Source organism: Myotis myotis, unplaced genomic scaffold, assembly GCF_014108235.1.
Source record: "Myotis myotis isolate mMyoMyo1 unplaced genomic scaffold, mMyoMyo1.p scaffold_m19_p_2, whole genome shotgun sequence".
Classification (NCBI taxonomy): Eukaryota; Metazoa; Chordata; class Mammalia; order Chiroptera; family Vespertilionidae; genus Myotis; species Myotis myotis.
Window position 1 is genome coordinate 213,949,713 of NW_023416324.1, and position 20,298 is coordinate 213,970,010.

General features: G+C 61.3%; 1 protein-coding gene across 1 annotated transcript in view; it reads right to left on the minus strand.

Annotated features, from left to right (window-relative positions):
• Window positions 1–20,298, minus strand: part of SIM2 (SIM bHLH transcription factor 2) — a 43,202-nt gene that overhangs the window by 2,305 nt on the left and 20,599 nt on the right. The window contains exons 5-10 of the mRNA XM_036352408.1: window positions 17,929–18,014; window positions 15,854–16,053; window positions 11,436–11,542; window positions 5,200–5,347; window positions 3,749–3,917; window positions 2,673–3,078 (exon numbers count right to left, since the gene is read on the minus strand). Of these exons, the coding sequence (XP_036208301.1) occupies window positions 2,673–3,078; window positions 3,749–3,917; window positions 5,200–5,347; window positions 11,436–11,542; window positions 15,854–16,053; window positions 17,929–18,014 (1,116 nt within the window). The remainder of the gene's footprint in view (window positions 1–2,672; window positions 3,079–3,748; window positions 3,918–5,199; window positions 5,348–11,435; window positions 11,543–15,853; window positions 16,054–17,928; window positions 18,015–20,298) is intronic.

A 20,298-nucleotide genomic window follows, 5' to 3' on the forward strand; every position in this document is an offset into this window, starting at 1 on the left:
CTCCTTCCTGCGGGGCCCTGGTCAGGGCACGTGCAGGAGGCAACCAACCCATGTGAGATGTTTCTGTCCCTCTCTCTTCCACTCTCTCTCTAAAAACCAATGGGAAAATTATCCCCGGGTGAGGATTATAAAAATAAAAGTATTTCTTGTTCCTGTGTTTGAGTGCGGTCGGACAGCCCACCTCACCATGGCCGATGGCTACCAGGCTGGGCAGCGCTGGTCTGGAGGTCGGTCCTGGGGGAGGGGCCCCAGTCACCCCACCTTTCTGGCTGATCCCTCAGTGGGGACAGGAGTGAGAATCTCCCTGCTCCCTTCAGGGCTGTCAGGTTAATATAATAACCACCTCCCCTAAGCAGATGCTCGCCACCAACTGGCTCCTCCTGCCTTTTACCTTAAGGCCACCTTTGTCTCTCTTTAATGTGAAAACACCAGGAAGTTGACCACAAATTGCCCCAAATTAGCACCTCCGGGCCATATGTTACACCAAGTGCGTGATAAATGAGGTGGTTATTAACCTCTCGCTTTCAAAATAGCCATTTAAAAACCCAAGCCCTGCTGTCTCACTGGCGACACCCACACAAGCAATTCTTTCAGCCACTCAGATGGACAACGTTTTCAGCTACTGCCAAAGCCCTTGGTTCTGTCTGTCTTTCCTTGGAGGCCCCAGAACCCTTGGTTATCTGAGGGCCCAGCTGGTACTGGGGATCCACATCTGAGAAGCCTGGGACAGGCCCAGGCCACAGGCAGGGCTGCACTGCCCCCGTGGCTGGGAGTTTTTTCTTAAATCGGTTACTTCTGAAAAACACGTCCTGGCATCTCTGAGGTTCGAGTTCTCCCAGGCCCTTCGCAGCCTGGAACGAGGGTCAGAGCACAGGCTGAGAGCTGCCCGAGCAGCAGGAGGAGGACCGAGCCCTACCTGCCTCCAGAGGGGACGGTGGGGCCAGGCCAGCGTGGCTCAGTGGTTGAGCATCGACCTATGAACCAGGAGGTCACAGTTCCATTCTCAGTCAGGGCACATGCCCAGGTTGCTGGCTTGATCCCCAGTGTGGGTCATGCAGGAGGCAGCCGATCCATGATTCTTTCTCATCATTGATGTTTCTCTCTCTCTCCCTCTCCCTTCCTCTCTCTAAAAATCAATAAAAAAATTTAAAAAAACAGGATGGTGGGGGAGGGAGCCCCAGGGGCCATCCTCTCTGAGCACGGGATCCTTTTCTGTGTCCAGCGGCCCCCGCAGGGCATTTGCACCGCCTTGGTCTGCATTTTGCACAGTAGCCAAGTCAGGGTGCAAAGGAAATACCTCCTGCAGCCAGTCCTCAACCCATCTCCTACCTTCTGCCTGGGGTGGGCCCAGCGAGCAAACAGGAGTCTGCTGGGCCCAGGGCAGCGGGTGGCACCTCCATGGGGGACCTTTTTCTGCTTGCCGGCCACCAGGAGGAGCTGGCCGAGGGACCATTCCTGTCTCTCTGTTGTGGAACTAGTGTGTGCAGGACAAGCACCTACTGTGTGCTGAGCCCCAGGGTAAGCATGTCCCACGGCTTAGGAGCCCAGTTATAGAAACTGAGTCCTGGTCGGGGAGGGGTTGGTGAGTGACGTCTGTCCCTGAGTCCTGAATTTCCACTGCTGTTTGACGCACTTTGAAAATTGGCATGGGAAGAAAACCAAGTCTCCTATATTCTTTTTTGGCTGGAGCAGAGCATCTATAATAATAAAAGGGTAATATGCTAATTAGACCAGACATCCTTCTGGACATCCTTCTGGACGAAGCTGGGGCAGAGGGAAGCCAGTGCCAGCAGCTAGGGGAAGGGAGGCCTACTCTTGCACGAATTTTGTGCATCAGGCCTCTAGCGAACTTATAAAATACGTGCAGCCTGGCTGGCGTGGCTCAGTGGTTGAGCATCGACCTATGAACCAGGAGATCACAGTTCAATTCCCGGTCAGGGCACATGCCCAGGTTGCAGGCTCAAACTCCAGTGTGGGGCGTGCAGGAGGCAGCCAATCAACGATTCCCTCTCATCATTGATTTTTCTATCTCTCTCTCTCTCTCTCCCTGCCTTCCCCTCTGACATCAATAAAATATATATATATATATTTTTTTTAAATATATTTTATTGATTTTTTACAGAGAGGAAGGGAGAGAGATAGAGAGTTAGAAACATCGATGAGAGAGAAACATCGATCAGCTGCCTCCTGCACATCTCCCACTGGGGATGTGCCCGCAACCCAGGTACATGCCCTTGACCGGAATCGAACCTGGGACCTTTCAGTCCACAGGCCGACGCTCTATCCACTGAGCCAAACTGGTTTCGGCAAAAAATATATATTTTAAAAAAGTAAAATGCGTGCAGCTGAGCCCTTCTCAGGACGTGGAAGCTGCCTTTGAAAATCACTCCATCTCCCTCGGAGGGAGCAGAGGCCAGGATGTCAGGGGCGGCTGAGCCTGGTTCCTGCGCCCTTGTACTGTCACTGGTGCCTCTGAGCACACGGACCAGTCACGGGCTTTAGCCCCTCACAGGAGGCGCTGGCATTGAGAGCAGGAAAGCGCCGAGATCCCTACTCAGAAGCGGAAAAAGGGGAAGTGTGCCCAAACTGTGAGGGTCCTTCTCCACCCTCCACCCACCGCCACCACCGCCGTCCGCAGCCCCGCCCCCGCCCCTCGTGCCCACGGGACCCACCTTCGTAGTTTGGCACCAGGCTGTGCCGGGCAGTGTTCACCGGTGGCTCAGAGAGGTTTTTAGCTGGAGATGAGCTGCCAGGCACCAGGGGGTTGGCATAGTGCCACTGGCACTCGCCGCCGGCTGGCAGCGCGCTCAGGAAAAAGCGCGCCACCTCGCACGGGGACCCCTGGGGTCCGAATTTGGCCGGCAGCACGGGCTTTTTGCTGCTGAAGACGTGGGGGTCCAGGGGGCAGTGTCCGTAGCGGTAGGAGAAGGGCAGGCTGTAGGGCGGGGTGTACAGGAGGTCGCCGCCTTCGGGGTGCAGCTGCTGTTCCGGGGGGGCCGTGGCGTCCGTGGGGGGGCTGGCCCTCCAGTTTGCCAGCTGGCCGCATTCCAGTCTGTCCATCGGGAACGGGCTGAACTGCTGTGTGGCACAGGACGCGGTGAAGGGGGCCTCCTCAGGCCCGAGCCCGGAGCCTGACCCCTCCCAGGGCTGGACCCCTCCGGCCACCACCGCGAGGTCCCACTGGGCCAGGTGCCCGGCAGACAGCACCCCAGGGACCCTCCCCCAGGTACAACATCTCCTCTCCCCAAGCCGGCGGCACCACACACAAGGGCACCTGCCAGTTCTAAGAGCTCGCAAACCATGGAAAAAAAGAAAGAGGAGCCGCCTGCATGGCTCAGGGATTGAGCGTCGGCCTATGACCCAGGAAGTCAGGGTTCGATTCCCGGTCAGGGCCCAGGCCCAGTTTGTGGGCTCGATCCCCAGCGTGGGAGGTGCAGGAGGCAACCGATCCATGATTCTCTCTCATCACTGATGTTTCTATCTTCCCTCTCCCTTCCTCTCTCAAATCAATAAAAATATATTTTAAAAAGAAAAAGGGAGAAAAAGTGTTGTTTTTTTAAAATGCTGTGGAAACAGACGGTGCCCCTGGGCTGGGACCCACCTCTCCGTGGACGCTGCGCCTGCCCAGGGGGCCCTGCCCAGGCCACCAGGCCAGGCCTGCACACCTCGCCTGTGTCCCCATCAAGCGGAGACCCCGCTAGGCCATGAGCGTGGGCCGCTCCCTAAGATGCCCACCCGCCCGTGTTACCTGCGGGGGGTAAGGGTTTGTTCTCAGCTTCGTCTTCATCTTCGTGGTTTTGGGTTTGGCTAACTTCCTAGTTTCTTGTGAGGTAGACAGGGCGGTCCTCCAGGAGTCCTGGGACTTGGCCGTGGACACCTGGTCCAGGGACAGCTGCAGCTCCTTGTACTCAACGTCCCTGCGAGCCAAGAGGGGCAGGCGTGTCCAGCCGGCTTGCGGGGGGCTCCCAGCACCGCCCAGCGGGGTCGCCCTCCACGCTCCAGGGGCCATTTCAGAGGCCGGTGTGGGCGGGATTGGAGAAAAGGACAGGCCCCCTCGTTATAAAAGCCACCCCGCAGCCCGGGTGCGGCGCCCCCAGAAATGCTGAGTGAGGACAGTGTTATTCGGCAGAAATAGCGGGGTGCAGCTCTCTTCAATCCCCCGGGACCCCAAACACACGGCCTGGGGACCGTGGGCGCTGTCTCCGAGCATCGGTGGCCCCACCGCCTCGTGAGCCCCCAGGGAGGCCTGGGTGGGAACCTAGAGGGTCCAGGGGCCCATTTTTGCCCTAAAGAGCCACCTCAGTGCCCTCGTGCCCATGGAGGGGAGGCCGCCCACACTACTGGCCCTGCCACATCTATTTGTTCGTAAAGTGTTTAGGGGCTAAAATGCTCTCGTCCCTACAGTTTTGCTAAAATCACTCCGTTTCTAATAAAAAAACAAGACCCCAGCGCCCTATCGTCCCGTGAGAGAACGCGGCGCCTGAATCTCACTGCCTCAGAGCAGCTGGAGGGCCCTGCTCAGAGCGGGCTGGGGGCACAAGGCCAGCAAGTCCCGGGTAGAGCCAGGTGCCCGCTGAGAACATACCATAGCACGGGGGGTGGGGGGGGGGTGGGGGGGGGCGGAGCGTAATATATGGTCGCAGGTAGACTTAGGTCCTGCTCCTCCTAATGGTCTTAAAAGTATTTGTCACTGAACTTGACCTTCTGGGGCTTAAAAGGGACCACATCTTTGCCATCATTTGCAATAGGCTATATAGGAAGAGGGGGAATGGAGCTATCCCCATCCCAAATGGCAGGGGCAGGGGCAGGGGCAGGGGCAGGGGCAGGCACGGGACCCAGCCGTGTGGGCATGGGAGGGTCAGCATGTATGTCAGGTCCGGGACCTGCATCCCTTCCCTCCTGTTCAGGATGGGGAGCAGCCCGCCCTCCCTCTGCCCACCCCCGCTCTCACCTGAGCTCAGACCCTCCCACTCCCAGCCCGGAGCCGGGCCGGGCCCCCTGTCCCCCAGCCCCTGGCCCTCGGTGCTGAGTACTGAGATGGTCGGGACCTTCCCAATCCACCGGAGTGTTCAAATGCAAACAAAACAGGAGACAAATGAAAGTTCCAGAAAGAGAGAGAGAGAGACGGTGCTGATGGGAGCGGTCGATGAGGGACAGGAGGAGAGAGAGCAAGGAGAGAAACAAATACGTCTGACTTACGTGAGGACATAATTGACACTCACGATGCAGTGGGGCCGGGACGAGCGGCTGTTGTGCACGACCGTGGCGTAGCTCTGCACCCACACCCAGCCGCCCCGCTTGGAGAGCAGCCGGTAGTACTTGGTGGTGACCTGGCCCTTCACCAGCACTGCAAGCAGAGGCGACAGGGCCCCGAGGGACCGTTAGCAGCCCTGCCTGTGGGGACGCTGACCCCGGGTGACCCACAGCCCTGGCCCTGAACCTGCCTGGGGTCAAGGAGCCCTCCGGGAACCTGACAAAGAGGGCAGCTCTCCCTGCTGGAGGGTGCAAGCTTGTGCACACACCCTACACCCTCTCTCTCTCTCACACACACTCACACACACACACTCACACTTTCTCTCTCTCCTCCCCTCCGCCCTCTCTCTCTCATGATTTCTGCCAATGATTCCAAGGGATGGGAGGAGCTCTCTCTTCTCTCCCTTGTTGAGAACTCGAATTTAAAGCCACTGCGTTCACTGGGCATCAATGAGCCCCGTCAGCATTTCCCCTGGCAGAGTGACAACACTGGGTCTGCCTTTCACATTTCCAAGCGCCACAATTACTAGTATGTTATAACCCAGCCCTGTAACAGGTGGGGATGGGGCGGAGGGCGGGGTGATGTAGTTATTTAAACAAGACAGTAAGTGACGTGACTCAACTACGCGTCCGCCTGCTGTCCACTGCTGCGCCCAGAACCCCTGTGCATTCAGTGACACTGTTTCCCGGTCGCCGTATGTCTTCTTCCCTTCAACCCGAGCTTTCCCGGGAGTTAGTGCCCGTGTGGCTCACGTGGGAAGACCTCTGCTTGAGTGGCAGTGCCTGAGCACCAGGCGTGTGCCGCCTCTGTGCAGAGCCAACGCCAGGCTGCTGGGCGCTGGCTCCCGGAGCCTGGGCACGCACACACCGCCGCCTCCTCCAGGCCGGTGCGGGAGGGCTGGGGGTGCGGGTGGGGCAGGGGAGACTCCGGTGGGCGGTGGGAAGGAGGAAGGCGGACTTATCTTCCCCAGGGGAGGCCAGCGCCGTCTAGAAAGGCACCCCTGGAGGCCGGGTCACTTGTGGCCGCAGGCATTCCTGCTCCTCCGGGCGGCTGGCCTGGCCTGTAACTAGCAGACAGCGGGGCAGGGGGCGGGGAGGTGGCCAAGCCTCTGACTGCAGTAGCTGGTGCTGGAGGACCCCCCACCCCCCGAGATCCACAGACACAGAAATTCAACCCCCGGTACCGCCAGGCAGAGCCCCGCCCTCTCCACCCGGGCCCCTGGGCCCCCGTGGCACCTGTGGCTTCGGGGCTGGGGGACCTGACGGCCATCCTCACACCTGCAGTGAGACGTTCTGGGCAGAGAACCTGCTGCCACGTGACAGTCGGGGCGTGACCAGCTCAGTGGAGGGCGAGCTCAGCCGACGGATGGAGACACCGAGACCCTCGCAGTAACGCGCAAAGGACACGATCAAACAGCCGCCAAAGACCACACACAACTGGCAACCACGTTTCCGCTGGTTTAACTCGTGGCTGGATGCCAGCCACCCAACCAACAGACATGTAAAGAGGAACCAATAAGGCATGATTCCAGCGACGGCAATGTCCGGAACAGGGACACCGTGGGGGCGGAAAGCAGGTGAGCGGGGCCGGGCTGGAGGACGAGGGGGCCGGGGTGAGGGGAGAATGTCCTGGAATTAGGCACAGGCGGCAGCGGCGTGCCCTGTAAATACCCTGCAAACCACCGGCAGGCGTGAACACGTGATCCATGGGGAGGGGCACCGTCACATGATGGACGCGGGAGCTGGTGGGCCTCTGGAAAGCAGGTGCTTCTGGGAAACGGATGCCCCGACTTCTGGGCACCGACCCCACGGGAATCGTGAATTGTGCACAAGGACTGGACCCCAATGAGTCCCCTGCAGCCCTGCTTGTCATTCGGGGCCACGGCAGGAAGAGGGCAAAGCCATGACGAGTGTTCGCAGCCACGACCTGCTGGCTAATGGGAAGGTGTGACATCACGGGGGGGTGACATCACAGGGAACATGGACATCATGGGGAAGGGGTGACATCACAGGGAACATGGACATCATGGGGAAGGGGTGACATCACAGGGAACATGGACATCATGGGGAAGGGGTGACATCACAGGGAACATGGACATCATGGGGAAGGGGTGACATCACAGGGAACATGGACATCATGGGGAAGGGGTGACATCACAGGGAACATGGACATCATGGGGACGGTGTGACATCACAGGAAAGTGTAGGGAAGGGGACGTGAAGGAAAGACAAGGGGCAGAGACCTGCCTGACTGTGACCTTGGCCAGGCACTCAGCTCCCGTTTCTCCAAGTGGCCATTGTGGGAGGAGGGGCCAGCAGCTTCCAGAAGGTTCTGTGTAGCTACATATGGGGCTGGGGTGGGCCAATCAGGGGAGACCTAATTAACCAATCTGCTTATGGCCCCAAAAGATGTGACATAATCAGACTGAGGTCCCACCGGTGGGTTTCCCCAGAGACCGTGCCTTCTCCCAGAGGAACGCGTATTGCTTCTGCTGGGAAACCCACTCCTGGCAGCATCTGCCAAGCCCCAGGAGTATGACCGGACACCTCATTCTTCCTGGTTTCCAGGCAACGTTCGTAAGACCCGTCTGTCACCATCTTAAAGCCGGACACACGGAAGCCAGGTCATTCCGAGTTTAGATCAGGACCCACGTGGTGGACAGGGCACGGATTTCTCTCCCGCCTCCCCGCCTCTGCTCTGAGGCGGCCAAACACGGACGTGGGGCACTTTCCTTCTGCTTTTCCCTGACCCATGGCGACCGTCGGCACAGCAACCCAAGAGGAAATCCGAGACGTCTAGTCACGACACTCAGCCTGCTCTCGCGGCCCTGTGGCCTGTGGTCCGAGAGAGCTGCCCGAAAGGATCCCGGGCTGGAATGGTCTAGAATAAGTGTCTGCTGTGGTTGTGATGGACGGACGGAGGGGGGTGCACCCCCCACCGTAAGCTCCTGACCGTGCACCTTGGAGCCATATCCCCAACCTCGCAGGCCGAGGCGGCTCTGAAATCGGGGCCCACGCCCAGGTGACAGCCAGCGGCCGTGCTTTTCTGAGGTGACTTTGGGATGGAAACTCTGGTTCCATAAATGTGCTTCCCCCAAAATCGGGGGCCTTCCTGGTTCCCCCGGAATCCTCCCTGGGAAGACAGACTGGCCTGAAGCATAATTTCTATGTCTGTTTTGAACTTTAGGAGCTGAGCAGGACACCAAAAATGCCTGCCATGGGTAGGCGAGTGTCCCCCCCAAGAGAGAGCCTCTACATCCTAAACCCCAGAACCCACGAGTGACCGTATCGGGGAAAGGGTCTTCGCAGTGTGACGAAGGCTCTCACAACGAGATCCTCCTGGATCAGGGTGGATCAGGGCCCCAAATCCAGCCAGAGGGGACGCCGACACGCAGAGGGAGACAGGCGGAGCTGGGAGTGCGTGGCCACAAGCCAAGACATGCCGGCCGCCACCAGCGGTGGAGGAGACGAGGGAAGATTCACCCCTGAAGCCCCCAGAGGAGCACAGCAGCCGACCCCTCGATCTCGGACTCCAGCCTCCAGGCCGGGAGCCAGATTTCTGTTTTTCGGCCCAAGGTGCGCGGCGTTTGGTGACAGGGCCCCGGGACGGTAAAGCACCTGCCGTGGGAAAATCGGCAAGTGACTCCCTGCCTGCCCTCTCCTGGCTCCTGCCTCGGTGCTGGGGGCCGATGGGGGGGTCTCAGAGAGTGAGCCGTCGGGAGGCCGGAGTCCACCAGCCTTGTGCTCCTGGGGGGACCGGGTCCGGGATGCGGTGTGGCCCCCACACAGCCCCCCGCCCTGCCTGCTGCCGCGCTGCTTGTTGGGGAGACATGGGAAGCCCTGCGAAGAGAAGCACTTGGGGCGACATTTCCACAGGCCACACCCTGGGCCGTCTGCAGAGCGACCCTGACCCTGACCCTGACCCTGGATGACGGGCTGAACTGGCCTGTCGCGTGCCCTTTGGCACGGAGCAGAAGGGTCAGTCTGTGATGATAAATGTCCAACCTGCTCCTGGCGATCGGGGGCCATGGGACGGCTTTGAGGATGACTTCCCGCTTCCTGCTCTCAGCCCCTCCCCCGCAGTGCGGGTTCCCCACCCCTGCGGCCCCAAGACAAGCGCTGCCACCTTCCAACTCTGCTCCCCGACTCTGCTCGGAGGGAGCCTCTGGGGAGCTCTTCGGTGAGTTAAGCTGCACTGTCCATGACCAGCCCGAGGCCGCGAGGCCAGCGTGGAGCCCGTGTCCCGGTGCTGTCGGTCACACTCCTCCCAGCGATGGGAAATGCCCTCTTTCACCTTCATCTTCCGTTTGGAGACCTTTGTCCCCGAGCGGTTGCAAACAGAAGCCCATTTGCGGTCTGTCTGCACCCGCCGGGGCCTGGCTCTGTGTCTCCTCGGCGGTTTCGGCGGCGGGAAAGGTCGGAGTCGTGCACGGTCGCCATCACTGTCCGTGTCGCTGGTTCTTGCTTCCTCTGATTCACTGATTCTTGCCCGTCTGGCCGAGAAAGCCACGCTCCCTCTGGGCCCACACACGCGGGCTGCTCTGTGCTCCTCGGAGGCCCGGGCTCGCCTCCCCTTCCAGTCCCTTCGGATCAGCCCGTCCGAAGGTGAGCAAATGTGTCCTGGGATCCAGGGGACCCCAGAGAAAAGCCCTTGGGGGGAAGCCAGGTGAGCTGGGGAAGCCGGGCCCCTGGGGACACAGACGGCCGGGCTCTGGGTGTGACCACCGTGGGCTGCGACCGGCTGAAGGCTGAGGGCCACGCCGTCCAGCTCCGGTCCCACCCGGTGCGGCTGCGGCCTCGCCTGGCTCCCCTGGGAATGGACAGAGCCCAGCTCCCCACGGGCCCAGGTCACAGTCCGGGAACAGGAGCCCCGCTGGGCAGCACGGAGGTCTCACTACCTTTCCAAACACTCACTGTATCGACTTCCCCTGGGAACGCCTCTCCCGTTGGCCGGGCGGGGGGAGGGGTAGAAAACGGGGCTGGAAGCCAGTGCTGCTCAGTGGTTGAGCGCTGACCCATGAGCCAGGAGGTCAGGGTTGAACTCCACAAGCTTTCCTTCTCGCGCCGCAGCCCCGCGTAGAACGACGCGTCCATGTGAGTCAGGGGCTTGCTGTCCACTCGCCCGCAGGACACAGCGGCTCCCTAACACGCTCCTGCCTCGGCCGAGGGGGCTTGGAGCCCCCCGGGGCTGGGTCTCCCCCTCTCCTCCCTCAGTGGTGGGGACTGTCCCCCGGGGGGGGGGGCGGGTGGAGTCTCTAGGAAGAAGCGTCCACGCCTGCGCAGGGGTGTCCCCCGTCACGGGTCTTGGCCTGCAGTGACTCAGGACAACGCCCCAGGACCGGGCAGCTCAGTGGTCCCCGTCCACACCCCATGGCCAGCCAGACACCGTGGCCGCAGGTGGAGCAGCCCTGGGCCTGCCGTCCGCCTGCCCCAGCCACTGGTCTCTGAGCCTCTTAGCACCGGGCAGAGCCAGGCGGGACGGGCACCCCCAGGCCGGCCACGGCACCGTGGGCTGCACGGCGAGGATGAGGCGTCCACTCCATCCCAGAGATTCGCTGCCTAAACTTGGACCCCAGAAGGGTCACTTCTTTAGGCATTTCAGTGACTAGAGCGCCCCCAACCCAACGCCCCAAACTGCCTCTGTTGGCCAATCGGATGCTGTGTGTTCACTCTCCCACACGGACCCCTCCCCGCCTGGAGGCCTGTGGGCTCCCGAGCTCCCCCAGCCCCAGCTCTGCCACCTCCTGCTGTGTGACCATGGGCAGGCGGCTCACCCTCTCTGAACCCCTGCACCCTCAGCAGTGAAAGGAGGGTCATGAACACGACGTCCCTCGGGGTTGACAGATGTTGGCTCCCTGACTCCACTGCCCTGCTCTGAGGGCTCCGTGTGGCTCTTTAACGGCTGTTACAACTGGTGTCCAGATGTCACAGAGAAACTTCGTCCCAAATCCACACTCTAGAATCTAGAAGCTTCCACACCATCCCCCACACCTGCCATGTCACTGGGTGTCTGAGCACTGACAACAGGAACTGCTTAAACCCAGGGGTGCGAGGGAGGACTCAGGCCTGAGGCTTACCGTTCCTGTGTGCACAGTGGACGGTCATCGTCGCACCGAGCGGGGACGCCCCCGCCCTCGGGCCTCCTCCCCGCCGCCGGGCCAGGCCGCGTGGGCAGTACTCACGGAGGTGGTGCGCGTAGCGGAGGTGGAAGGCGTCGCAGCCGTGCACGTGGTGGTACAGGGTCTTCTCGATCAGGTCCTGCGGCTCGTACCCCGTCAGCTCGGTCACCCTGGGGGCGGGGACGGGGCTCCGTGAGTTACCCTGCGCTGCGGCTGGGCTGCGATTCACCTTAGTTCTCACTGGTTTTGCCAACCCATCAGATGCTAAAAGGCCGGGGGTGGGCGGGATGCTGATTTGGGAAACTAGGAAAGATCGTTTTTTACAAGAAGAAGGTCTGAACTCCAGCCCGGGCCGGAGGGAGCGGCTTCGAGCAGCCTGCTCCTCGGACCCGGAACCGCGGCCGGAAGGTCGGGGCTCCACGCAGCGCTGGTCCAGGGGCAGCTCATCCGAGGACCTTCTGAGTGAACGTGGATCCGATGTCCGACAAAGCTGCCACCCTCAGAGAGAACCCCCTCTCTGGGGACTTCTGTGGGGACCTTTTTACGAATCACTGTGGTGAGTCCGACCCGCCTGGTCAGTGGTTGCACACCGACCTATGAACCAGAAGGTCCCGGTTCCATTCCTGGTCAGGACACAGGCCTGGGTTTCAGGTTGATCCCCAGTAGGGGGCGTGCAGGAGGCAGCCGACCAGTGATTCTCATCGTTGATGTTTCTCTCTCTCCCTCTCCCTCTCCCTCTCCCTTCCTCTCTGAAATGAAAAACATATATATATGTTTTAAAAAATGTCTCCTGGAAGAGAATAATTTAAAAAAATAAGTAAATAAAAAATAAAAATGTGGTAAAATAACTTGATCATGCTAACCATTTGTGAGTGTACCGTTCGGAGGCAGGAACTCCATCCACAATGCGGTCTGCTCATCCCCACTCCCACTTCCAGAACTTTCCACCCCTCCAAGCAGAACCTCTGCCCATTAAACGGTACGTCCCCATGTCCCCTCCCGCCGTCCCTGGCCACTTCTACTCCACTTGCTGTCTCTCTGGCTTTGTCTCTTCTAGATCTTTCCTCTGAGGGGAATGAGTCAGCATTTGTCCTTTGTGTCTGGCTTCCCGCAGTCAGCATGCTGTTTTCGAGGGCCGTCCACGTCGTGTGTGTCGGAATGCCATTCCTCTCGTGTTCCACGGCACGGAGACCCCGCACCCCATTTATCCGCTCTCTGATGAGGGACGCTGGCTGTTTCCACATCTTGGCCGTTGCGTGCGTGACCTTTGCATCTCCAGTCCACACTGGCCACTGGCCACCGTCAGGCTCAGGACGGCGTGTGGCTGGCGAATCCTCGTGGGGGGAGTCAGGGCAGAACCGGAGGCGCCGAAGCCTCTCATTAGCGGAGGGGGTGGCTTTGGACCCCCCAGGAATAGCATAACATGGAAACGATGGGGTGAGAAGGCCAGCCTTAAGCCCCCTGGAGCGGTGGAAGCACGCTCCCAGGGCGTGTGACGTCGCCCCCTCCGCTCCCATCACGCCGGGCGCACTGCTCTCCCCGCCAGCCCTTTGGAGAAGCGTGGCTGCCCGCATCCCAGCCTACAGGGCGCCCCGGCGCAGGTGAAAGCTGCATGTGGCTAAAGCCCCGGGAACCGGGCCGGGAGGAGGTGGCCCCAACGTCCTGGCGACAGACACTCTAGAGCAGATGAAAGATTCCAGAGGAGCTGAGGCCTGGGGAGCAGCCGTCAGGGGCCCGGGCGGCCGGCCTGGCAGCCCTGCCCGTCCAGACCTGAAACATTAGCTGCAAATGAAACGGGGAAACTTGACCTCGCCCTCGTTCCCTCGCTCGCTCCCCTTTCGGTGGAGTTCTGTGCGGGCTTGGGTCGTAAATCTCGGGGAGCCTCATATTTCCCTGGAATCGCTCACTATTTGGTGTACGCATTTCCATGGTGCTCCGCGGGCAGGAAGGAGCCGGCGAGGTGGGCAGGCGGGGACTGCGGAGGCCAGAGCCTCCGGGGCCCTGGGGCCGCTGTGAGGGCCACCTAGAGCGCCAGGCCCTCGGAGCCCGCGCTGTGGCAGCCGCATGGAGCCGTCTGGCTCCCCCGAAAGCAGGCCAGGCCCCTCTCCCCGCTCCGGGGCGGGGCAGGGGTGAAAGAAGCTTCCCAGACCCTTCGGACGAGAAGTTTCAGAATGGCCCCAAACGTGTAAATGAATCAGAAACACATGTATTACGTTTCTCATCAAAGTCCACGCAGCTTTGAAACACTAAAGGGGGGGGGGGGCAGGGTTTGGCGGCGCGCCCGCCCCGTTTTTCCAGCCCTCTGGTGTCGGAAGACCTGTCAGAGGGGTCTGCCAAGCCCCAAACATCGCTCATTCCCCGTCCTCAGCAAAAGCACCGGCTACAGTTTCAAAGTAAAGCCCACAAACCCCGCGACCCGAAGGCCAGGTTATGCTGAGGTCAGCTGGGTCTGGGATTCTGTGGGGTGGGGGGATCCCCCTGGGGACTTGGGGCGGCTGGGCTTCTGGCCGAGCCCTCTTGGGGGCCCGGGTCTGAGTGTCAGAGCTGCCATCTCCCACCTCGTGGGCCATTCTGCTGACCCCCAGCTCCGGGCCAGCCCCTCTGTCCCCTGGCTGACCGCCTGGCCGCAGACGGAGGGCCAGTGATGGGAAGAATTCTCCAGTGCGTGTCGGCCCCTCATGAGCAGCTCCGATCAGATCAGGGAGATTAGAGCTCCCTGGCACTCAGCAGGGGACCCCAGTCTCCTGAGGGGAGAGGGAGTCTTCCTCCCGGTCAGCGCTTGTCCTTCCTCCTTCCTCCCCCTCCCCGGGGGCATGGCCCCCACACCCTAACAAGAGGGACACTGGCTTTCAAGGAAGCCCACGTCCAAGGCCCCCGCCCTGGCCCCGTCTCTCCGCACACCTCCTCCGTGCAGCCCTGTGTCTGCCGGAGGCGCAGGGCTGTGTGGGCCCTGAGCCCCCCTCGGGGAGACTCTGCTTCCCTCAAGTAAAGAACTCACTAGGTCTCGGAGGTGGGGGACAGGAGGCGGGGGGGGGGGGCGGTGAATGGTCAAAGACAAACCAGGAGACACACAGGGAGAACCAGCGGAATCCTCCCGCGAGTCTAGAATAAAGGGCGTGGACAACGTGTTTTCTGTCCACTCGAGAAGGGACTTGGCATCTGAAGGAACGCCTCCTTCACGCCTGCTTCTGCCCACGTGGGCCGGGATCTCGGCCAGCCCCGACTCCTGTCCCCAGGGGCCTGGCCCCCACCGCCCCCACCGCCCCACCGCAGGGAAACAGCACTGGTCGGCCCTCCGCCCTCGCAGGAGGTGCCGCATCCTCCTCAGAGCTGCCCTCACCCCTGGCTGAGCTCCTGGGAGACCATGACTGTCCCACAGGCCTCGTCATCTCTCCACCTGAGTGGTCCCAGGTGCGTCAGCGATGAACTAGACTAATCTGGGTCCCCACCTCCTACCCCGAACCAGGTGCGTTTGTTCTTCTTCAATAAATGGTTAAAACGATCCATTTTATGTTCTGTGTCTTTTACCACAAAAGTGAAAAGAATCAGTAAATCCTCGCCCCAGGTGAACAGGAAACAGATAGCAAGAGACGTCCTTTCTCTGGGCAAGCTGACCACGCCCACGAAGGTCAGGCGACCCCTGAGCACTCCCCCTGCCAGCAGGGTCCCTTCCGGGAGGCGGAGGCCCGGCTCATCTGCTGGTGCAGCGGGCTTGTCCCTTTCCAAGTGCTCACACCTGCTCCCTAACGTCCCCTTTCCCAGCGGCCCTGTGGCAGCGGGTGGGGGGCCTGTTTTGTGTTTTCTTTATAGATAAGAAACCAGAACCCAAAGGGGCCTCACAGCCCGGGGACACCAAGGCCTCTAGCACAGACCTCCCTCCGGAGCAGGCTGGCCCCTCGGTCACCACAGCCCACAGCCCCTGGCCCTTCCTCGCTCGCTCTCCCTGCTCACTCTCGCCAGGTCTCAGGGGAGAGGCAGGGACAGTGGGAGAGAGTTTCAGACAGGGCTCCGGCCTAGCTGAGGTCAGCGTCCCCCCAGGCAAGGCCGCCCGTCCACTCCCGCCTCTGCCCTGCGGTGGCCTCATGGCTCACGGGGCTTCGTGCAGCCCGGGTGGGAGGGCCCCCCACACCCACTGCCCGTGCGGACCTGCTGGTTTCCAGGTCCTCCCGCCGGAGGGCGACACAGGCAGAACCCTGCCCTGCGGGCCTTGGAGAAGGAAGTCTCCAGGCCCGGCCCGGGGATGACGATGAGGGCGGATGACGATGATGGGAATGAGGTCTGATTGTCCGGAGCTGAGGGAGCTGCTGCACCTACGTGCTGAGGCGGCTGTTAGGTCTTTCCCCTCCTGCCTCAGTTTCTCTAAATCCCTTCCTGACTGACAGTCTGAGCCTGGCTCGTTCCCTGTCCCATCCTGGCTTAAGGGTGTCACCTTCAGGGGCCAGCCCCTAAGGACCTTGGGACCCCCCGCGGCTGCCACTCACCTGGAGTCCAGGAAGATGAGCTTCAGGTCGAGGCTGGCCCGGAACATGAACATGTTGCTGTGCAGCTTGACCTCAGTGACGGCGCTGGGCGGCAGCGACTGGCCCACGGCCACCAGCCCCACGACCTGGTAGCAGGACTCGTACAGGGACATGTCCAGCATGTACTGCCTGATCTTCAAGTAGCCGCTGCAGTGGATGACCTGGGGGAGAGGGCGGGTCAGCCTCGCGGCCCAGGGCCATGGACGCCCGCCTCCCGGCCCGGCCGCTGCCCCGTCTCTCCAGCCCGCAGCCTGTCCCCCAGCCTGGCCTCTGGGAGGAACGGAACAATATCAGAGTAACACACAGGGGCCTCTCCCCTCGCTGACTGTGGAAGCCACGGCTCTCTAGAGGGGTGAGCGGCAGGACAGGGCCCTCGGGGGTGAGCCTGGGTTCCGTAACCTTCACGCCAGCAGCTGGAAAGCTTATGTTCTGATGGGACCGGATTCGACACGCTAACCTGACATTGATATCACTTGACAAGCTACGTCACTCAGGAAACTCAGAATCCTTCCAGTAGAATGGGGGGAAGAGCTTCATGGAAAATATGCTTTATTTATAATTCAAGATTTTTTCCCCTTGTAATAAGCAAAAGCCGGAGGGACTATAGAGAAACGCGTGTAATAGCTGTAGCCAAACACCACACAGGAGAACGTGTGCGTGTCCGAGGGTCACGCAGCACCGCTCACGCAGCCTTGGGCCTCGACACTGGATTCGTTTATGCGAGCTCCATCAGTAACATCCCGTAAGGGCAGGGATAAGCCGTTCCAAAATCTCCCTCCAGGATCCCGAATGTATTCCCGTCCTTACAGCTGGAGCGAATCTTTAAATCCTTCTAGTCTATTCTCCCATTTCACTGATGAGGAAACTGAGGGCAAGGTAGGCGGTGTGTTTTGCTTAAGATTAGACGGTTAATAAGTGGCAGAAACAAGCCAAGACCCAGTGTCCAGAAGAATGCCTGTGGGTGCAGGACCGTGCTGGGGGTTCCCCACGCCTGGGCCAAAGAGGCTTCGAGTCCAGGACAGCAACTAAGAAACGTACCCTCCAAACTACAAAACAGAGTGAGGTCAAGTCAACGCCAAGGGCTCCGAGTGCGGCTCCCAGGAGGGGCCGAGGGGAGGGCGCAGGGGGAGGCAGACCTGGGGTGGGAGCACTGCACGGCTCCTCAGGGGACCTGCTCCCGGATCCCGAGGTCAGCTGGAGGTGGGCACGTCAGGCAGAGAAAGGGGCCAGGGCAGGGCTGGAGATGGGGCAGGGGTGGGGCAGGGGGGGAGCTGGGCTCGAAGGCCAGCTCTGCCGCTGACCTGCCTGCCTCCGGCTTGTGTCCTTGATGTAGAAGGGGGCCGACCACACTCCCTCCAAGGGCTGCTACGCGGTTAGATTACCCGCTAGAGCAGTGGTTCTCAACCTTCTGGCCCTTTCAATACAGCTCCTCATGTGGTGGCCCAACCATAAAACTATTTTCGTGGCTATTTCATAACTGTCATGTTGCTACTGTTATGAATCGCCATGTAAATATCTGATATGCAGGATGGTCTTAGGCGACCCCTGTGAAAGGGTCGTTCGACCGCCAAAGGGGTGGCGACCCACAGGTTGAGAACCGCTGCTCTAGACTCGCTAACGGTTACAGGAGGAGACGCTGTGGGCCAAGCTCTGCTCTGCACTCCGAGTGGCTGCCCTGTCGCTGTCTGCGCAGCACCGTCCTCACCGAGAACCTTCTGAGGACAAGGACGTTTCTGGGCTCTGAATGCCCTGCGGCCTGGGACCCGGCCGGGACCACGCGGGTTCCGTTAGCCGCTCAGGCAGACCGACCGTGTGCAGAGCAACCTCAGGTGCCAGGGTGAGTCCGCCGCGCGCCCTCCTGGCCCCCGGGACGAACGGTGTCGGAGACGCCAGCTCTCACCCTGCCCTCGAGCAGCGTCACTGCTGTGTGCAGGCCGGGTCCCGTGCCCTCCTGTCTGCACGTGCTCTCGGTGTGAAGCAAAATACAAAACATTCCAGACCCAGGCCCCTCCTCACCTCCCACGGGCTCCTCGTACCTTGTATCCGCTGCACGTCAGGCCCGCGTTCCTCTTTGCCAGGACGCACTTCATGCGAAGGAAGAAGGACCGCTCTATCTCGTACTCTGAAAGCAGGAGCCAGGTCAGATGGCCAGCTGTCCCCCCGCTCCCCACCGTCACCCCAACAATGTCCATCACCCGCAGGACCCAGCCAGGGGCCTCGTCCCAACAGCCCAGATGCCAGCCCGGAGAGCCTTGCCTGAGGCCAGACCTGGGTGGGGTGGGGGCTGGGGAGGCTGGGAACTGGGCAGTGGGGATTGGGGGCTGGGGTCCCGGGTGGGGTGGGGTCCCGGGTGGGGTGGGGGCTGGGTGGGGACCAGGTCAGGTGGGGACTGGGTGGGGTACAGAGCCGATCCCATCCGGCCTGGCTTCCATGTGTCCCGGAAGAAGGCGGCTGGAAACACAGCCACAGCAAGAACTTGGGACAGGCCAGCCTGGGGACACGTGAGGACCGTCCAGGCAGGGGCCCGCGTGGCACCACAGAGGCCTGGTGCCCGGAGAGTTGACCTGCCCTGGGGCGGGCACCTGGGCCTGTGAGGAGGCCTTTGACCCCCTGGGGCAGCAGATACCGAGTGCAGCCCTTTCCCGAGTGCAGCGAGGGAGCCAGCCCCTGGGGCCTCCCGCCAGCTGTGCCCCTGGGCTGAGATTGCCCGCAACGTGGAATGGGGGACAGGACCCAGCAAACATGCTGGGCCAGGTTGAAGCTTTCGCCCTCACCCACGGCCCTGGACAGACCTCCCTCCTGTCACTGTCCCCGCTGGGCCACCACCTGCCTTCCGTTCTCCCACAGGCCTCAGCCCAACCTCTGCCCTCGCTACCGCAAACCAGGCCCACCCGGGACGCCCTCTGCTTAGTGAGGGACCAGCATCCGGGCACCAATGCCCACGTGCCCTGCCCATGGGGGGAGTAACCAGCTCTCCGGGCACTCATGCCCACGTGCCCTGCCCCTGGGGGAGGGGCCAGCATCCGGGCACCCATGCCCACGTGCCCTGCCCATGGGGGGAGTAACCAGCTCTCCGGGCACCCATGCCCACGTGCCCTGCCCCGGGGGAGGGACCAGCATCCGGGCACCCATGCCCACATGCCCTTCCCTGGGGGAGGGGAGGTCACTCTAAATACACAGCCCCCGGGGTGGTTAATAAATTACTTTTTAAAGAAAGGTTACCCCTGGGAATGGGCGTGTAGCTTCCACCCCCACCCCCGAGGGCATGCCTGGTGCCGGTAAGGGGTTCGCCGGAGAGGCACCCCCAGGTGGAGAGGCTTCCACTTTACCCACAATCCTCTGCACCTGTGGGTCAGGGGTCTGAAGGGCATAGCTTCCCTTTAACATGGCGCCCGTCTGCCCCATTGGTGGGGAGAGCCCTTTCTCACCCAATCACCATAAACACGGGCCAGGTCCCACCCAGGAAAGCAAGTCTGCGGGGGGCCCAGGGGTGACAGTGAGCACGGTGAGCCCCATCCCTCACTGTGAGCCCCAATCCCGCACTGTGAGCCCCCATCCCTCACTGTGAGCCCCAATCCTTCACTGTGAGCCCCAATCCCTCACTGTGAGCCCCAATCCCGCACTGTGAGCCCCAGTCCCTCACTGTGAGCCCCAATCCCTCACTGTGAGCCCCAATCCCTCACTGTGAGCCCCAGTCCCGCACTGTGAGCCCCAGTCCCTCACTGTGAGCCCCAGTCCCTCACTGTGATCCCCAATCCCTCACTGTGAGCCCCAGTCCCTCACTGTGAGCCCCAGTCCCTCACTGTGATCCCCAATCCTTCACTGTGAGCCCCAGTCCCTCACTGTGAGCCCCAATCCCTCACTGTGAGCCCCAATCCCGCACTGTGAGCCCCAATCCCTCACTGTGATCCCCAATCCCTCACTGTGAGCCCCAATCCTGCACTGTGAGCCACAATCCCTCACTGTGAGCCCCAGCCCCTCACTGTGAGCCCCAGTCCCTCACTGTGAGCCCCAGCCCCACACTGTGAGCCCCAGTCCCGCACTGTGAGCCCCAGTCCTGCACTGTGAGCCCCAGTCCCTCACTGTGAGCCCCAATCCCTCACTGTGAGCCCCAATCCTGCACTGTGAGCCACAATCCCTCACTGTGAGCCCCAATCCTGCACTGTGAGCCACAATCCCTCACTGTGAGCCCCAGCCCCTCACTGTGAGCCCCAGCCCCACACTGTGAGCCCCAGTCCCGCACTGTGAGCCCCAGTCCCGCACTGTGAGCCCCAGCCCCTCACTGTGAGCCCCAGTCCCGCACTGTGAGCCCCAGTCCCGCACTGTGAGCCCCAGTCCCGCACTGTGAGCCCCAATCCCTCACTGTGAGCCCCAGTCCCGCACTGTGAGCCCCAGCCCCTCACTGT